Source organism: Muscardinus avellanarius (genome assembly GCF_963383645.1).
Source record: "Muscardinus avellanarius genome assembly, chromosome: 1".
Taxonomy (NCBI): Eukaryota; Metazoa; Chordata; class Mammalia; order Rodentia; family Gliridae; genus Muscardinus; species Muscardinus avellanarius.
The window spans coordinates 109,576,274-109,595,341 of NC_137786.1; the positions used below are offsets into that span (position 1 = coordinate 109,576,274).

Below are 19,068 nucleotides of genomic sequence, written 5' to 3' on the forward strand. Positions count from 1 at the left end.
TGGGCCCAGGCCCCCTCGGATTCATGTGCCCCAGCTGGAGCCTGTCTCCTGCTCACTCAAGAGGCCTAACTGGGGCGCCTCCTGCCCAGGAGGGGGCTGCAGTACTGTGCCTGGGCAAGGGTCTGTGAGAAAACACACACACCATGCACAGAACCCGGGCAGAGTGGATGCGAGTCAGCCTGGGCTCAAGCAGGAAGATGCAGCCCTGGGGCCTAGAAATGGCCTCAGGCCACCATCCCTCCACACACCTGGCAGTGACCCCTGGGCAGAGGGTACACCATTTCAGTGCAAGAGGCCAGATGACCCAGGAGAGTGACCCCCGTGTCCATCCCGGGCCAAGGATCTCCACTAGCCACACTGGGGGAAATAGGCCCCTGGCCCCCAGTGCCAGCAGGAAAGAGGGACCTGAGGCCAAACAGGAGGGAGACTGAGTTGGGGACACTCAGCCAGCTCCATGGCGGGCAGACAGGCAGGCAGATAGGAAGGAGTCTTTGGAGCTTGGCAAATGCAGGGGCTTATTGCAGGGCTTCTTGTGGGGTGGACCCTGGCACCAGCTCCGGAGATGCAAGTAGACGACAGGGCAGGCCTGGGCCATTCCCTCCCCAGCCTCCCTGGGTTCCCCAAGTTTCCAGAGCTTCAGGCAGGGTTCTTGCGGACAGCTGTGGGGCTTCACTCAGCCTCCCTGGGCATCTCGGAGGCATCGGCCCGGCAAATAGGACACGTCCGGTTGGCCTGAGGGACCAGCAGCAAGTCAGCTTCACTTGCCCGTCCCCCGTGCCACCCCTTGGTGTTTACCTGGTGGGGACAAGGATGAGGAGGAAGCTCTCCAGCCTGCCCGCCCCCCCAGGAGGAGCCCGCGGGGGCGCCTTACCTTCAGCCACTTGTCCACACACTTGGTGTGGAACTCGTGGTTGCAGGGGAGGACTCGGAGCAGCTGCCGTGCCTCAAAGTCACTGAAGCAGACCACGCACCTGGAGAGGGGCACAGGGCATCACCCCACACTGAAGACTGTGGGAGGGGTGGGCAGAGGAGAACTCCCCAAGGGGCTCTCACCACAGTGCAGAGGGTGGGGACGGAAGGCAGGGGCGTGGCACTCACAGCGTCTGCTCTGACTGATGGCTGTCTGGGTTGAAGCGGTAGGATGGGAGCTGTTCTATGTCTGCTTTGGTGAGACCTCGGGGCTTGGCATCTCCCAGCCGCTCGGCCAGGTTCAGGAGCGCCTGGACACCGGCAGGAGCAGAGGGTCAGTGCCCGCAGCCAAAGGCCTCCCAAACCCCACCTCCCAGCAAGGGAGCCACAGACCTCATAGTTCTCCATCTCTACGTCATCCACATCCACGTCCAGGCTGATGGTGGGCCCCACTGCGGTTGGTGACATAGGCAGCATCGAGCTAGAGGCGGTACCCAAAGCCAAAGTTAATGGAGGCGGAGGGAGGCAGGGTGCACAGAGCCACGCCCCGGCTCCTCCGCTCAAAGCAGAGCTCTGCACAGGCCACACGGTGGGCCCCGGAGGGCCTGGTGTTTGTCCCAACGTGTGCACGTGCCTGTGTGTGCGCCTGTCTAGGGGAGCAGGGTTCAGGGGCCGATATGCTGGTACTTACAGGAAGTAGGGCAGAAAGCTGGGGTAATAAGGTGGCGGCGGCGGCGGGGGTGGTGGTGGTGGCAGCGGCTGTTGCAGGCGGTACCTCTGGGTGCTTAGTCTCCGTGGCATCATGTGGGAATACGGCTGTGAGAAGGGGGCCGGGTGCAGGTTAGCCCAGAGTCCTGCCTCCCAATTGCCCTAAAGCCTGGATGGGGAGGGCATGGACACTTACCATACCAAAGGACAGCTCTTGGTGTAGTGGGTCGTGGGGCAGATAGTGTAAGGGCACAGAGGGGGACAAGGCTGGGCCAGTGGCAGAAGTAGAATAAGTAAAGCCACCCAGCGGATGCTGGTCCCCCCGAAGGTCCACTTCGTTCTCCAGCCGCTGCAGGGGCTACAAATGGCAGGAATGGTCAGCCACAGTTGGTCACAAGGGACCTCCCACCCTGCTCTCCCATCCCCCAGACTCACCATACGTGGATGCTGGGTCTGCAGGGATACAAACTGCCCAAGAGGTGCCATGTGGGTGGGCTGGGGCGGAGGGGCTGGCGGTGGGGGGTGTAGGATGTAATGGTCACTGGAGATGAGGTGGGGGTAGGTCTGATAGGGCACAGGGAGCTGCTGCATGGTGCACGCCTGGATCAGCTGCCAAGAGAGGGGTGGAGGCTGGAGAATGCGCTTCTGGGCTCTAAGCTTATGATGAGGGCTGAGGCCACGCCACACAGCAAGACCTTGGTCCTCACTGCACACATAAACCCAGTAGCTACGGCAGCTTTGGAAGTCCCATCCCAGGCAGGACACTGTATTTTTTTTCTTGTGTGTGTATGGCACTGGGGATAGAATCCAGGAGCATTCTAACCTCCAAGCTACACCCCCAACCCTATTTTTTATTCTTTATTTTGAAACAGTGTCTAAGTTGTGGAGGGCGTGACTGGCCAAAAGCCTACGATTCTCCTGTCTCAGCTTCCCAAATGCTGGGATTACAAGCATGTGCCACCACACCCGGCTTAAACACTGTATTCTAAAGGCCCCTGGCCTCCACTCCAGGGCCTAGGCCAACACAAAAGGGAGGCTAAGGTGTGGGGAGGTCCTAGAACTCTGAAATGCTCTGGCCTGGAGGTCAGGTAGGCACTCGGACAGCCTGGATGGACACTGTTAGCTCAGCTTAGTTCTGGGCTGCCCTGTGCCTACTGGGACAAACAGTTGCTGGCCCCTGTCTGGGGCTTGCAGCTGGGGCTTGAGGTAGGAGAGAGCACCCACTCACCGGGGGTGGGAGACAGCAGAGAGGGTAGTGCTGCCCGCTGAACATCACGGAGCATGCTGGGAGCTGCTGGGCACTGCAGCCAGGGATGTGCTGGCCTGTAGGCAAGGGGAAGCCTTGGGTGGTCACTGTGGTGACTGTGTAGGACAGAGGGACAGGTCCCTGGTGCACCTGTGAGTGGAGACAGAGAGCCAGGGGCCTGTTTTGAGGAAGCCTGGCCACTGGGATATGCTCAGGAGAAAAGGCCCTGCCAGGCTCGGCTCCTGGCTCCCAGCTCCCAGCCCTTCTCCAGCTGGAGACCTACCTAGACACAGACCAGACAGCACCCTGGCCGAGGCACCCTAAGGAAGAAGAGTCCTCTAGGGGCCCAGCTCTGCCGATCATTCACCATGTGGCCCTAGGGAAGACCCTCCCCTTCTCTGGGTCTCCGCCCACCTACCTGTAAAACAGGGCTAATGATGGCTCCCTGAGCATGCCATGAGTTAAGAAGAAAGGTGGAGTCAGGGCTTTGCTGCCTCTGCTTCTCAGACTGGCTTGTCAAAGGCTGGGGAACAGCAGGGTGGTGGCAAGTGTTCTGCCTACCTGCTCGTGGAGATCAACCATGAACGGGCTCTGCTGGGTAGCTGGGTGCAGCATTCGGGGGCTCCCACCGGCAGGAGCAGAGGCTCGGCGCTCCTCTACAGGGGGGTGTGGCGGTCGGGGCGGCAGCTGCTGGGAGGGTAAGTGCTCATCCTGGGCAGTTGGGCTGGCCAGGGGGCTGCACCACAAAAAGGAGGTCCCAAGCAGGGAGAGAAGCCAGGGTCACACCCCAACCAGGCAGGGAAGCAGCTCAGGGCTCTATGTCCCACCCCTGTGGCTCCTTGTGCCCCAGCCAAGCTGGCTGCCTTAGCACCAGGGCTGGGAGACTCCCTCCTACCTTCCCGAGAGCTGGCCCAGAGCGCTGCCAGGTCCTGTAGAGAACTGCTGACCCACAAGGGCAGAGGGTGGCCACCTAGTCACTGCCAGAGTCCATGGTCGCATCGGGGGGACAGGGAGGTGGAGGGGCTAGGCTGAGGCTCACGACCCTACAAGGCAAGCAGACAACGAAACTGAGAAGCCGGGCGTGGTGGCGCACACTTGTAATCCCTATGCTTGGGAGGCTGAGACAGGAGGATCGCACAGGTTCAAAGCCAGCCTCAGCTACTTAGTGAGGCTCTCAGCAACTTAGTGAGACCCTGTTTCCAAATAAAGTATAAAATAGGTCTGGGAGTATTGCCCAGAGGTAGAAAAGCCCCTGGGTTCCATCTACAGTACTACCGGAAAAAAAAAAAAAAAAAATAGAAACAGAGACATGGAGAAGTCCAGTCTCTTGTCCCATTATGGGTCAGGGAGACTAAATCAAACTCCTACAGTGTGAGTCCAGGAGCCAGATAGGTTTGTCAGGCCCCTGGGCTCCACATGCACTCTGGGCCAGGCCTTCCCCTAGGCCCCAGGTCTAGTGCTCGCAGCCCAGCTCTACCTGTAGGTAACCCAGCCTCAGCTACCTGCTCTGTGAAGTGGGATCAAGTCCCTCAGAGTTGTGGTGAGTTCAGAGACCAGGCCAGCTGGCCCGTCCCGCTGAGCGGGCCCCAGGACACCCCATCCTGGTGTAGGACTGGGACAAGGACCTCCCCTTGCCTCATGCTATTTGGTGGCCATTATAGCGACTCCAAAACGTGGGCGTGGTGGCGCACGCTTGTAATCCCAGCACTTGGGAGGCTGAGACAGGAGGATCACACAGGTTCAAGGCCAGGCTCAGATACTTAGTGAGGCTCTCAGCAACTTAGTGAGACCCTGTTTTCAAATAAGTATAAAACAGGTCTGGGAGAGCCAGGCATGGTGGCACACACTTATAATCCCGGCATTTGGGAGGCTGAGACCGGAGGATCGCGGTTCGCAGACAACCTCAGCTTGTAATTCCCACGCTTGGGAGGCGGAGACAGGTTCGAAGCCTGGTTCGAAGCCAGCCTTGCTGGCTTAAGAGACCCTGTTTCCAAATAAAAAATATAAAATAGGTCTGGGAGTGTAGCCCAGAGGTAGAGGGGTTTCCAGAAACCCCAGTACCACACACACACACACACACACACACACACACACACACACACACACAAAAAAAAGGGCAGGGGATGTAGCTTGGAAGTCAAATGCCCCTGGGTTCTATCCCCAAACCTGCAAAAAAAAAAAAAAAAGTATAGCCCGAAGGTAGGAAGCCCCTGGGTTCTACCCCCAGTACCACAAAATGGGGGATTCTGGGGTGGGGCACTCAAGCTTCCTCCTTCCATCTGGCTGGCTCAGAAGGCATCTCCAAGAGGCCTGGAATAGTTCTCCCACTATTGCCAGGTAAGAGGTTCTGACCTGGTTCCTGCCCTTGGGGGCTTTCAGTCCCAGACACGGCAATAGTCTTTCTTTCCTTAGTCTGTCCCACGGTACTTATCCAAGCATGGCTTCATTTACTCTTCATGGAAGGTACTGTTAGCCCCATTCGACAGAGGCTCAGCAAGAGGAAGGGACTTACCGTAGGCCCCAAAGGCCTCAAAGCTAGGAGCAGGGGCACTACAAGTCTGTCCCTGTACCTTTGCTGCTAAGGGCCAGCCCAAGAATTCAGAGGGGACAATGAAGGAAGCTGGCTACTGGTAGCCTACTGGGTCTGGCATGCAGCCAGGTCCTTGATCTGGAGGTCCCAACACAGCCCCCAAAGTGGGAGGCGGCGCCTGCTGAGAAAAAGAGGAACAAAAACTAGAGAGGAAGCTGAGAAGGAAGAGGTGGGGCAGATCAGGGTCCAGGTGGAGGAAGCGGAGGGGCCTGGCTCAACCCAGGCTTCCATTCACTAATTTCAGAGGCTGGGCTGAGGCTCTCACATGGAAAGTTCTAGACTCTGTCATGCTCTACAAAGTTGAAGGGTGCGCCAAACAGGGCCAGCCTTATGCCGTGTCTGCCACAGGGAGGTCCCCTCCACCTCTTCTCCATCTAACAAACTTCCTATGCATCCTTGATAGCCAGTGTTTTGTTTGGGTACTGGGGGTTGAACTCGGGGGCATTCTACCACCGAGCTCTACCTCCAGCCCTATTTTATTCCTTTATTTTGAAACAGGGTCTCACTAGGTTGCAGAGGCTGGCCGGATCCTCCTGTCTCAGCCTCCCAAGTACTAGATTAGAAATGCGCACCACCACACCCAGCTGATATCCAGAGTTAATGTCTCTTCCCTGCTGACACAGCCAAGAGGTTTGTTTAACTGTCAGCTGGACACCTTGTCCTTCCTGCCAACAGCAGTGAGAGCCATCTCCTCAGTGCTGAGCTCTACAAGCACGGACTCTGATCCTCAAACTGGCCTGCTTTACAGGCTCCACTTTACAGGACGGCGCCACACACTTAGGAAGTGTTGAAGCTGGACACTTCCCACCAACTCAGAGCCCTTAGGACTGAGCAGAGAGGATGGGCAGGGCCCCATGGCCACCTTGTTTGTAGCACAGGGCAAGCATGATAAACGTACACTGAAGAGTCGATCATTTATGTCTAATGCCCATCAGTGATGAGGTTACTGCCAGTGATTAAGAACGGGGAGGATGCCGGGCGTGGTGGCGCACGCTTGTAATCCCCGCGCTTGGGAGGCGGAGACAGGAGGATCGCGCAGGTTCGAAGCCAGCCGCGTGCGCTGGCTTAGGAGACCCTGTTTCTAAATAAAAATATAAAATAGGTCTGGGCGTGTAGCCCGGAGGTATAAGGGCTTCCAGGAACCCCAGTACCACCCAAAAAAAAAAAAAAAAAAAAAAAGAACGGGGAGGTTGCCGGGCGTGGTGGCGCACGCTTGTAATCCCCGCGCTTGGGAGGCGGAGACAGGAGGATCGCGCAGGTTCGAAGCCAGCCGCGCTGGCTTAAGAGACCCTGTTTCCAAATTTAAAAAAATATATAAAATAGGTCTGGGAGTGTAACCCAAAGGTAGAAGGGCTTCTAGAAATCCCAATACCAAAAAAAAAAAAAAAAAAAAAAAAAAAAAAAAAAAAAAGAACGGGGAGGTTATGCCAGGTGGGATGGCACATAGCTATAATCCCAGAACCTGGGAGGCTGAGGCAGGAGAGTAGGAAGGTTGAGGTCAGCCTCAGGACTGAGGGAGGCCCTCAGCAACTTCATGAGACCACATTTCAAATGATTAATTTTAAAAGGCTGGGGGTGGGTCCAGGCGTGGTGGCGCACACTTGTAATCACAGCATTTGGGAGGCTGAGACTGGAGGATCGCAGGTTCGTGCCCGGCCTCCGCTACTTAGTGAGGCCCCGTTTCAAAATAAAGAATAAAAAATAGGGCTTGGGGCATAGCTCGGAAGTAGAATGCCCATGAGTTCAATCCCCAATACAGCAAAGGAACAAAACAACAACAACAACAACAAAAGGCTGGGGGGTGTAGCTTGAAGGTAGAATGCCCTCGGGGTTCAAAAAAATAAAAATAAAAAGACTTCTCTAGGGAAAATGTGGGAAATCTGGCCCCACCGAGCTTTCTTTTCTGCTTGCCTCTCACACTGGCTCTCAGGCCACTCCAGCCCATTCTCTGCCCTACCCACCATAAAGTGACTGGGTTGACGAGCGCCAGAGGGGCCACACACCCTCACACGTGTGTCTAGATATGTGTGGCTCCCCTACTCCTGCTAGCCAAGAGAGACTCAAAGGAAACCCACAAATAACTGAAGCGACAGGCTCCTGTCTCACTCCAGACCTTCTGGGTCAGGATCTTTGGTGGGTTGGAGAACAGAGGCACCTCGGTTTTTACTGAATTCCCCAGCAGTACCACCAGGTTTGGAATTTCTGCCCTAGCTGATTTCAGAGATCCTGGGGGCCCACTGTTTTGCTGAGGAGTATTATCAGTATTAACCTATTTCTCATTTGCCCTGAGTATACTCATTGGCCAGTGAAGCATTAACCCCGAGAAAACTTACCTTGAGAATTCTTTATAGTCCTAAAATATTTTCACAAATGGATAAACAGAAAGACACAATAAAGAATTCTTTTCTTTTCTTTTTTTTTTTTTTTTGGTGCTACTGGGGGTGGAACCCAGGGGCTTTTATACCTCCGGGCTCCACTCACAGACCTATTTTATTCTTTATTTGGAAACAGGGTCTCACTGAGTTGCTGAGAGCCTCACTAAGTAGCTGAGGCTGGCTTCGAACCTGCGCGATCCTCCTGTCTCAGCCTCCCAAGCACGGGGATTACAAGTGTGCACCACCACGCCTGGCAGAACTTAAATTCTTTTAGAAATAACTGAAAGTTCTGTTTAGAAATAACTACAAGAGCAGCAACTGTTAATCTCAGTACTTAGGCGGCTGAGGTAAGAGTACTGCAGATTTAAGGACAGTCTCACTACTTGGGAAGACCCTTAGCAACTTAGTGAGACCCTGTTTCCAAATAAAAAAATATAAAATAGGTCTGGAGATGTAGCATGGAGTTTGTAGAAGGCCCTGGGCTCCACCCCAAGTACCACAAACAAAAAAGAAAATCGACCCAAGAGTTGGGCATGGTGCACACCTGTAATCCAGTACTTAGGAGCCTGAGATAAGAGGATTGCAGGTTTGAGGACAGCCTCAGCAACTTAGCAAGATTCACTTTTGAAACAAAAAAATAAAAAGGGCTGGGAGTGTAGCTTGAAGGAAGAACGTCCCTCATTCAATCCCCAGTACTATATATAAAAAAAAAAAAAGAACTCCAAGAATAGTTTCTATCTTATTTTCATTGAAAATCAGTCGAGAGACACATCAGCCTCAAAGACAAAGGGTATGTAAAACTAAATGAACATGGCAACGAACTACACTTTTTATTTCTAAATAGGAAATGAGTTAAGAACTATGAGAGGGGCATAGTGACACACACTGTACTTTAGAAGCTGGGATAGAAAGATCACAAGTTCAAGGCCAGCCTTGTCAACTTAGGGAGACGCTGTTTCAAAATAAAAAATAAAAAGGATTGGGAATAAAATTAAAACTTTAATGGTAGAAGAATACTGAGTTCAATTCCTAGTACTGCCAAAAAAAAAAAAAAAAAACCCAAACCATGATATTTTGCAATGACATATTGCAAAGTTCTCACAAGCAGCCTCGGAGGTTATGGAGACCGAGAGGTGAGGTCCATGGCCAGTCAGCTGTCGCTGTGTGTGCACTGGGACACGACCTGCCAAGCCAATGGCCTCAAATGCTTCTTGTGCCAGGCTGTTTTCTGAGGCTATGCTCATAGTTCTTAACCCATTTTTCATTTAGATTAAAAAAAAAAAAAAAAAAAAAAAGCCAGGCGTGTTGGCCCACACTTGTAATCCCAGCATTTGGGAGGCTGAGACAAGAGGATGGCAGTTTGCAGACAGCCTCAGCTACTACTTAGTGAGGCCCTTTGCAACTCAGTGAGACCCTGTTTCAAAATAAAGAATAAAAAATAGGGCTGGGATGTGCAGCTTGGAGGTAGAATGCTCACGGATTCCATCCCCAGTACCACAAAACAACAAAAAATGTGGCCCACTGCCACATTCATTTAGTTTTATATAAACACACACTCTGAGGTTGAAGCAGATGTTTTTCCTTTCTTCTTTTTGGAGTACTGGGTATTGAACCCAGGGGCCTTTTACCTCTGATCTCTACCCCCAACCCTAGTGTATTTAGAAGCAAATTTCCACTAAGTTGTTGAGACTGACTTCAAACCTGTGATCCTCCTGCCTCAGCTTCCGAAGGCGTGGGATTACAGGTGTGCATCGCTGTGCCTGGCTCCGGCTGGTTTTCAATTAAAATAATATATAAAAGCTGTTCTTGGAGTTATTTCTAAGCAGAACTCAAGAGCACTGATCCCACAGAGGCCTAGGCCTATAGGCGTCTGCTCCATCACCAGCTCTCTACAAAGGCATCTGCTCCCCAGTGAAGAAACGTGGGTAAGGAGCTGGGAAGCCACAGCAGCAGACGCCAGGTCTCCAGCTGCGGATGCCGGCGCCCAGGTGACAGCGTCAGTCCCCACAGTCCTATCGCCCCCAACTTCTGGCCAGAGTCTCGGTTGAAGACGTTTTGTACAGCTTCTCCTTTCTGGCTTTAGCTTTCTCATCTGCAAATGGGAACGACCTAACTGCCTTCCTGGACACTGTCAAGGACTGCTCCAAAGGCAAGAGCAGAAGCCATTTCTGACATTTTATCTCATTTTGGGTGTGAATGATCATTATTAGAAAATAAGATATGGCCCCACCTGTTAGTACTTGGGAGGCTGAGACAAGAGGACTGCGGGTTCAAAGACAGCCTCAGCAAGTAGTGACATTCATCAACTTAGCAAGACCCTGTTTCAAAATCAAAATAAAATAGGGCTAGGGGTATAGCTTGAAAGTAGAATGCCCCTGGGCTCAATCCCCAGTACCACAAAAAAAAAAAAAAAAAAAAAAAAGGGGGCTGGGGGGGTGTGTGGTTTTGATGTAGACTCCCTCTGAGTTCAATCCCAGTGACAATAAAGATAAGCCGGGCGTGGTGGCACACACTTGTAATCCCAGCATTTGGGAGGCTGAGACAGGAGGATCTCGGTTCGCCGACAGCCTCAGCTACTTAGTGGGACCCTGTCTCAAAATAAAGAATAAAAAATAGGGCAGGGGGTGTAGCTCAGAGGTCGAATGCCCCAGGGTGGTTCCATCTCCAGACCGGCAAAAAAAAATTTATAAAATTATAAATTATGTATTGTGTATTATGTAACACACACACACACACACACACACTGATCTCCATCCCCAACCCCCAAGCAGAAATGGCACCAAGGGCTCCAGGAGGTAGCAGGGAAGTGTACTGCCCTAGGGGAGTAACTCCAGGCGGGAAGAGGGACCCCTAGCTGTTTTAAGTTGTACCAGGAACAGAGGTGACAAAGAAGGAACACACCCACTTCACAGTAGACAAAACTAAGGGCCAAGTGAAGACATTTGCTCTAATCACCAAGCAACTGGTCCTGGTGGCCCCCTAGGCCCAAACTCTCCCAACCACTATCTCTCTCATAGGCAACAGTACTCCCAGGAAGAACCACCTAATTCCAAGTCTATTCCCTCCTAAAGGAGGAGGGGAGAGCATCCTCTATCTCCCAGCTGTGAGTAGCTCTGTTGTGAAACAAATGAGGCGGAGTTGGAGCTAGTAACTTGCTCAAGGTCAAATAGTGGGAGTGGCCTCCCACACCTGCACGGTGCTCTCCTAGAGGTCTGTGTATAGGAGCTGGGAGTCCCCTAGGTCCACTCTTGCCTAGAGGCAGGCACCCCCCTTAGCAGTAACATCCCCATATCCCTCACCCCCCTGCCAGCCAAGTCCTTAAGTCCAGTGCCCTGAACAGCTACCCTGACTCTAGTCTAGGGAACCGGGAATCATTTGGGCCTGGGGTCTTTTTTGCAGGACTAGACACTCCCTTCTGCAGATGAGCAAAGTCAAACCCTAGAAAATCTCAGTAGTTTCAGGCTGAAAGAGAAGCCCTGTCCCTACTTCCCTGCCCCACCCCCACCAAAAGGAGCTCCCCAACGTGTGGTCCAGGAGGCGGTTGAAGGCGGGACCACCACACTGGGAGCAGAGAGTCCTTGGCCAGTTCAGACTCCCCGGGTGACCTTGGTCAAGGAAATCCCTTAGCTTCTGAAAGCCTCTGTGGCCACTACCGTAAGGTGGGGGCTGAGAACTCCTCCCCATAAGACCACAAAAATCCAGAGAGACACGCAAGAAACGCGAGTGGTCACTTTAGTGGAGGAGGAAAACAGTGTCCCTGGAGGGCAGGCTCCTCCTCAGAGCAGGCCACGCTCAGGCTGTGGGGCTCCCGGAAGCTCCCGTAACCACCTCTCCCTGGGGATGGGGCTGAGTCTTGGCCACCTGCCCGGACAGGGACCTCCCGCGACTCTCTCCTAATCCTTTGTGCCGCGCTCGAAGGGAAACTGGGGCGGGAGGCCACACTGCAGCATCGGAGCCGGGGCGCTGTGACTTTAAGAGCCGAGGATCCTGGACCATGTGCTCGGCGTGAGACAAAAGCAACAACAAAGGAAGTGGCGGCCGCCGGGGGAGGGGGCGGCTCCTTCCTCTCCAACCGCAGCGCTCGGCCTCTGGAGGGGAGAGCGGGGCCGGCCTGGGGGGCGCGGCGGGGTCCCCGGTGCCCGCGGTCCCGCCGCCCCGGTGCGGACCGCCTTGATTAACCCCTGAGGAGCCAGCTGTTTCCCAGCCCCCGTCCCCCGGGGAGGCGAACGCGAGTTTTAGGGGTGCGGGAATAAGGAGTTAGGGGCCCGAGCCCCGACTCACCTTCGGCCGCCCGGCCACTCGTGGACTCCTTTGTTCGCGATCTAGGACGGCTAAGCTGGGCAGGGGGGCGGGGGGGGGGTGCTGCCCGGACCCTTTAAGAGTCCCCGCCTTGCGGAACAATGTGCTCCCCTCCCCACCCCCCCGGTCCGGGGGCAGCCCGGCTCCTTCCGGGGCCCTTTGTCTCGGTCGTCCGCCCGACCGTGTCCGCCTCGCGAGGCACCGGCGCCGGGGTCTCTCTCGGCCCGAGCCCCGGGGGACGGGAGGCCGCGCAGGACGCAGCTGGTGTGCGCGGCTGCCGGCGGCTGGCCCTTTAAGAACTGTCCGCGGCCGCGGCGGAATGTAACAAACCCCACATTTGATTCACAACATTGGAAGCGGCGGGGTCGCGCGCCGGGCGGGAGGGGGGCTCGCGGGGGCGCGCCGGGAGACTCCGACAAACAGTAGCCGACGGCAGGCCCGCGGCGGCCCCGCCCCGCGCCGAGGGCTCCGCCCCGCGGCGGCCCCAAGAGCCAATCACTGGCCGGAGCCAGGCACGTGACTCGCGGTCCGCCATCTTGAAAGGCACTTTTTAAAAACCTATTTGCCCCCACCTTCGCACTTAAAGTGACTGTCGCTACGGTCAAAAGCCAGGGGCGGGGCTAGAGAGCCCGAAATAAAGATGAAGACCCCCGAGGACCATAAGATCGATGGGCTGCAACCCGAACTTGCTATGCACACTCGCTAGCCGCTCGCACCTCTGTGGCTCTTACCCTGGGAGAGAAATGGGTCCCACAGGAGAGCCGTAGCCTAGACTTACTGTGTCATGTTCACCTCCTCGGAGACAGGGCGCCGCCTCGGACACTGGAGTGCAACGGAGCTGACCTCAGACGGGACAGGGGCCACCTCTTATGCTGGCCCGAGTAGTTAGAAGGGCCCTAACAGCCTTGGGCAGGCAACCTTTCCGGAGATGACGTCACCTCAAGAGCTGCAGCACCGCGATGACATCATGGTCTGCTCGCCCCACATCTTCTTGTTTATACTACGCGGTGCCTTTAAGATGGTGGGACGGTCTGCATTGCCCAATAGACCAATGGAAAGCTACCCATGCAAACGAGCTTTGGTCTACCGGGTAGAGGGATTGGTCCTACGTGCACTGATGTCACAGAGACATTTAACGGCCCCGCCCCCAGCGTGGCCAGGAGAAAGGGGCGGGGAACCGGCTGTAATTTAAGGCTGAGCAGCAGTCCCCGTGCGTTCGGGGATCTCTGGGTCAGGTCGGGGAGAGTTTGTCCTCACCCTGGAGGATTGGGAAACTAAATCAATATTGTTCCTATACTTTGATTTCCTGCCCCTTCCCCAACAGCTATAAGACCAGAGATTACAACAGCCAGTCCTTTTCACAGATGGAGAAAGTAGAATCAAGAGAGACTACACTGGGGCTGGGGTGCAGCCCAGTGGTAGACTCCTAGCCTAGCTGGGCGAGGCCCTAGGTTTGATCCCCACCGCCTCAGAACAGCAGGGCGGGAGCGCGAGGGCACCAGCCTTCGCTCACCCCAGATCACACAGTTGGGAAGTGTGGAGGAGCAGGAATTTGAACCTAGGCAAGCCTCTTTCTCCCTTTCCTTTGATTCCTCCCCAAGCAAACATTTATACAAAGTGGTTTATTACTTCCACATCGATTATATACGCAAAAAAGCAATATGGTAGAGATATCTCAGAGTCAGGGAAAGGCTAAATAAAAAATGGTGAGCCGGAAGCCGGACCTGGTGGCACATGCTTGTAATCCCATCATTTGGGAGGCTGAGACAGGAGGATCCCAGTTCAGGGACAGCCTCAGCGACTTAGTGAGGCCCTTTGCAACTCAATGAGACCCTGTTTCAAAATAAAGAATAAAAAAATAGGGCTGGGGTGTAGCTCGATAGTAAAATGTCCCTGATTTCCATGCCCAGTACCGAAGGGGAAAAAAAAAAAAAAAAGGTGAGCCAAGTGTGGGGGGGATGCTTGTAATCCCAGTACTTGGGAGGCTGAGACAGGATGATTGCAGGTTCAAGACCAGCCTCAGCAATTTAGCGGGACTCTCAGTAACCTAGCCAGATCCTGTTTCAAAACAATTAAAAAAAAAAAAAAGGGCTGTGAGGGGTGTATTCATTCGAGTCACCCCTCCATGCCAGTCTGGTGTGGAGCTGTACCTATCCTCTGTATTTCTATCTTTTAATAAACTTTAAACCTTAAAAAAAAGGGGGGGGCTGTGAGGTATAGCTTGGAGATAGAATGCTCCTGGGTTCAATCCCCAGTACAACACACACACACACACACACACACACACACACACACACACACACAATGTTAGCAGTCACTAAACCTGTTATGGATTGCAGAATAGGGCTCATTTTCTATGCTTCTTGAATAGATTTTATAATCCACAATTTAAAAATTCACCTGGTTAAGATGTATAACTACAATGCACCAATAAAAAATTTTAGCCTGGATGTGGTGGCGCACGCTTGTAATCCCCGAGCTTGGGAGGCTGAGACAGGAGGATCGCACAGGTTCGAAGCCAGCCTCAGCTACTTAGTGAGGCTCTCAGCAACTCAGTGAGATCCTGTTTCCAAATAAAGTATAAAATAGGTCTGGGAGTATAGCCCCGAGGTAGAAAGCCCTGGGTTCCACTCCCAATACCACCAAAAATATAAAAAATAAAAGTAAATAAAAATCCACCTACGCATAGTGGCACCAACACATGAGAGGCTGAGACAGGAGAATCACAGGTTCAAGGATAGTTCTCAGCAACGTAAACCATATATATATATATATATATATATATATATATATATATATATATATTACATGCCAGATGTGGTGGCACATGCTTGTAATCCCAGTACTTGGGAGGCTGAGACAGGAGGATCTCAGGTTCAAAGCCATCCTCGACAACTTAGGCCCTTCACAACTTAAACCCCATTTCCAAAAAAATAAAATTGGGCTGGGAATTTAACTAAGAGAGAATGCCTCTGGGTTCAATCCCCAGTGTCACACACACACACACACACACACACACACACACAATTTTACATAGATAAATATAAAATTAAAATATAATACACACATATATATACATATATATGTATGTATGTATATATATATATGGCTGGGGGTTATATCCCAGAGATAGCATGCCCTGGGTTCAATCTCCAGTACTACTAATGGTTGGGGGTTATATCCCAGAGATAGAATGCCCTGGGTTCAATCCCCAGTACTACTAAATAAATAAATAAACAAATAATTAGAAGCAGGGCATGATAGTACACTTCTTAATCCCAGTACTTGGGAGGCTGGGACAGGAGGATTGCAGGCTTGAAGCCAACCTCAGCAACCTAGTGAGGCTCTCAGCAACTTAGTGAGATTCTGTTTCAAAATAAAAAAGAGCTGGGCACGGTGACACACGCCTGTAATCCCAGCACATAGGAAGCTGAGACAGGAGGATCACAGGTTTGAGGACAGCCTCAGCAAGTAGTGAGACTCTCATCAACCTGGTAAGACACTGTTTCCAAATAAAAAATAAAATCGGGCTAGAGGTAGCTTGAAGGTAGACTACCTCTGAGTTCAATCCCTAGTACCACAAAAAATAAAAATAAAAGTAAAAAATAAAGCTGGCCATGATGGTGCACGCTTGTAACTCCAGAATTTGGGAGGCTGAGCCAAGAGGATCCAGGTTCACCGCCAGCCTCAGCTACTTAGTGAAGTAAGACCTCAGTGAGACCGTGTTTCAAAATAATCAGCTGGGCATGGTGGTGCAGGTTTGTAAACCCAGTGCTCGGGAGGCTGAGACAGGAGGATCGCACAGGTTCAAAGCCAGCCTCTGCTACTTAGTGAGGCTCTCAGCAACTTAGTAAGACCCTGCTTCCTTGGGAGGCTGAGACAGGAGGATGGCGCAGGGTTCAAAGCCAGTCTCAGCTGGCTTAAGAGACCCTGTTTCCAAATAAAAATATAAAATAGGTCTGGGAATGTAGCCCGGAGGTAGAAGGCCCCTGGGTTCCATCCCCAGTACCACCAAAAAAAAAAAAAAAAAAAAAAAACCTCAGAGTACAACCTACTAAAAAATTTAATGAAAAATACTAAAAAAAAGAAAATGTTTTAAGACCCTTAAGACATAAAAACCTTTGTTCTCTTAGGGGCAGAAACCCCCTTCAGGAAAGGTCTCCGATGAAAGACTCCAGAAGAGAGTTTGCTGAACTTCAGACCAAGGGCCATCAGTCTTACTGTGTGTGCACAGCTAGCCAGGACACCACCGTGGCCAGTGCAGTCGAGCTCACGATGCAGATCACAGACGATATCTGGAATGCCAAACTCGGTATCCATCAGCACGTCAATAGTTAACATGACGTCTGCATGATATTGTGACATTAAATGTGTACACACATGGTGATTATATACATACACACATTTGGTACTAGGCACTGAACCCAGGAGCAGTCTGTCTTCAAGCTACACCCCCAGCCCTTTATAATTTTTTTGTTTTGAAATAAGTTCTCATTCAGTTGCTGAAACTGGCCTTGAACCTGTGATCCTCCCATTTCAGCCTCCCAAGTATTAGGATTATAGGTGTGTGCCATCTTACCTGGCTGGATCAAACCCAGGGCCTCATACATGCTAGACAAACATCAGAGCCTACGTGATGTGTGTGTGTGTGTGTGTGTGTGTGTGTGTGTGTGTGTGGTGCTGGGGATGGAACCCAGGGGCATTCTACCTCCAAGCTACACCCCCAGCCCTATTTATATTCTTTATTTTGAAACAGGGTCTCACTGAGTTGCAAAGGGCCTCACTAAGTAGCCGAGGCTGTCCATGAATCGCAATCCTCCTGTCTCAGCACCCCAAATGCTGGGATTACAAGTGTGTGCCACCACACCCAGCTTTTTTTTTTTTTTAACAACACTGGGGGTGGAACCCAGGGGCTTTCTACCTCTGGGCTATACTCCCAGACCTATTTTATATTTTATTTGGAAACAGTGTCTCACTAAGTTCCTGAGAGCCTAAGTAGCTGAGGCTGGCTTCGAACCTGTGCGATCCTCCTGTCTCAGCCTCCCAAGCTCAGGGATTACAAGTGTGCGCCACCACTCCCAGCTTCCAATATGAACTTTTTTTTTTTTTTTTTTTTTTTGGTACTGGGGTTCCTGGAAGCCCTTCTACTCTGGGATAGACTCCCACACCTATTTTTTAACTTTTTTATGTGGAAACAAGGTCTCTTAAGCCAGTGAAGCTGGCTCTGAACCCGCGCGATCCTCCTGTCTCCGCTTCCAAAGTGCGGGGATTACAAGCGTGTGCCACCTCGCCCGGCCAGTATGAACTTTGAAGCCACCTAGCCTCTGCCTATGCCGCTCTCTCTGCCCCATATGTCCTAAACACTCCCTGCTCACCTGAGGCAAAATCCTGCTGAAGTTTTAGGGCAGCTCGAAGACTGTCCTTCCTGAGCCTCCATAACTTGCTGGCTTCTAGCTTCCTGACCAGCATTATCACAGCGCGTCCCAGCAGCAGACGGCTTTCTCTGGGCTCATCCCTATCCTTACTTGTACAGGAAGCCCCCTCTCTGTCTTCTCTCCTGCATGAACCTCTTTTTTTACAGCCCCTTTTCCTCTTCCGTAGTATGCCTGACCTCAGGAAGTCCTCAGTATATTCCCAGAGTCCCTTGGGGTTTCTCCAAGGCCAGAGGTCAATAGCATTTCTCCCTGATGTTACGTTTTGGTGCCATCGTGTCATGGGTTCTTGTCCTCTGCCATTTAGAAAAATGGAGCCAGGACAACCTTTAATTGCAAAGCTTAAAGTTGGATTTACTAGAAATAGATGCGAAGCTGGGCTTGGTGGCACATGCTTATAATCCCAGCATTTGGGAGGCTGAGACAAGAGGATGTGAGTTCGAGATCAGCCTCAGCTACTTAGTGAGATCCTTTGCAACTCAGTGAGACCCCGTTTCAATATAAAGAATAAGCCGGGCATGGTGACACACGCTTGTAATCCCAGCATTCGGGAGGCTGAGACAGGATCACAGTTCGCAAACAGCCTCAGCTACTTAGTGAGGCCCTCTGTAATTTAGTGAGACCCAGTTTCAAATTAATGAATAAATGAATAAATCTAGGGCAGGGGGTGTTGTAGCTCGGAGGTCGAATGCCCCCGGGTTCCATCCCCAGACCGAAAGAAAGAAAGAAGGAAGGAAGGAAGGAAGGAAGGAAGACAGGTCTGGGAAGCTGGGCGTGGTGGCGCACGCTTATAATCCCAGCATTCGGGAGGCTGAAACCGGAGGATCATGGTATGTGGACAGCCTTAGCTACTTAATGAGGCCCTCTATAACTTAGTAAGATCCTGCTTCAAAATAAAGAATACAAAGCCAGGCGTGGTGGCACACACTTGTAATCCCCACACTTGGGAGGCGAAGACAGGAGGATCACGCAGGTTTGAAGCCAGCCCCACTAGCTTAAGAGACCCTGTTTCCAAATAAAATATAAAATAGGTCTGGGGGTGTATTCATTCAAGTCATCCCTCCATGCCAGTCTGGTATGGAGCTGTACCTATCTTCTGTATTTCTATCTTTTAATAAACTTCTTTAAATCTTCAAAAAAAATAAAATAGGTCTGGGAGTGTAGCGCGGAGGTAGAAGGGTTCCATACCCAGTACCACCAAAATAAATAAATAAATAAATAAATATAATAATAAATGAATAAATAATACAAAATAGGGCAGGAGGTGTAGCTTGGAGGTTGAATGTACACACACACACACACACACACACACACACACACACACACACAGGGCTGGGAGTGTAGCTCAGGGATAGAATTCCCCCAGGTTCCACCCCCAGTATTGAAAAAAATAAAGGAAGGAAGAAAAAAAGAGAAGAGAAAGAGCACTGCACCCGAAAGTGAGCATAGCAGAGCCCCAAGGAGGATGTCAGCTTGAGGGACTCAGTGGTCCCTGGGCCCCCAGAAATA

The 19,068-nt window shown here is 52.0% G+C and overlaps 1 protein-coding gene across 3 annotated transcripts; it reads right to left on the reverse strand.

The window, feature by feature from the left end:
* Positions 1-669: 669 nt before the first annotated feature.
* On the reverse strand, positions 670-3,894 carry RNF44 (ring finger protein 44; the record flags this gene model as incomplete). Of its 3 annotated transcripts, none has more annotated exons than XM_080695458.1 (10): positions 670-732; positions 872-971; positions 1,099-1,220; positions 1,303-1,390; positions 1,601-1,725; positions 1,814-1,975; positions 2,053-2,226; positions 2,846-3,013; positions 3,425-3,599; positions 3,759-3,894. In XM_080695458.1, the coding sequence occupies 10 exons, from the start codon at positions 3,860-3,862 to the stop codon at positions 670-672; spliced, it is 1,281 nt and encodes a 426-aa protein (XP_080551584.1). The 3 variants fall into 3 exon arrangements, with proteins under 3 accessions (XP_080551584.1, XP_080551583.1, XP_080551582.1); XM_080695457.1 differs by having other exon boundaries at positions 2,053-2,229; positions 3,759-3,862; XM_080695456.1 differs by having other exon boundaries at positions 3,425-3,629; positions 3,759-3,862.
* Positions 3,895-19,068: the final 15,174 nt, after the last annotated feature.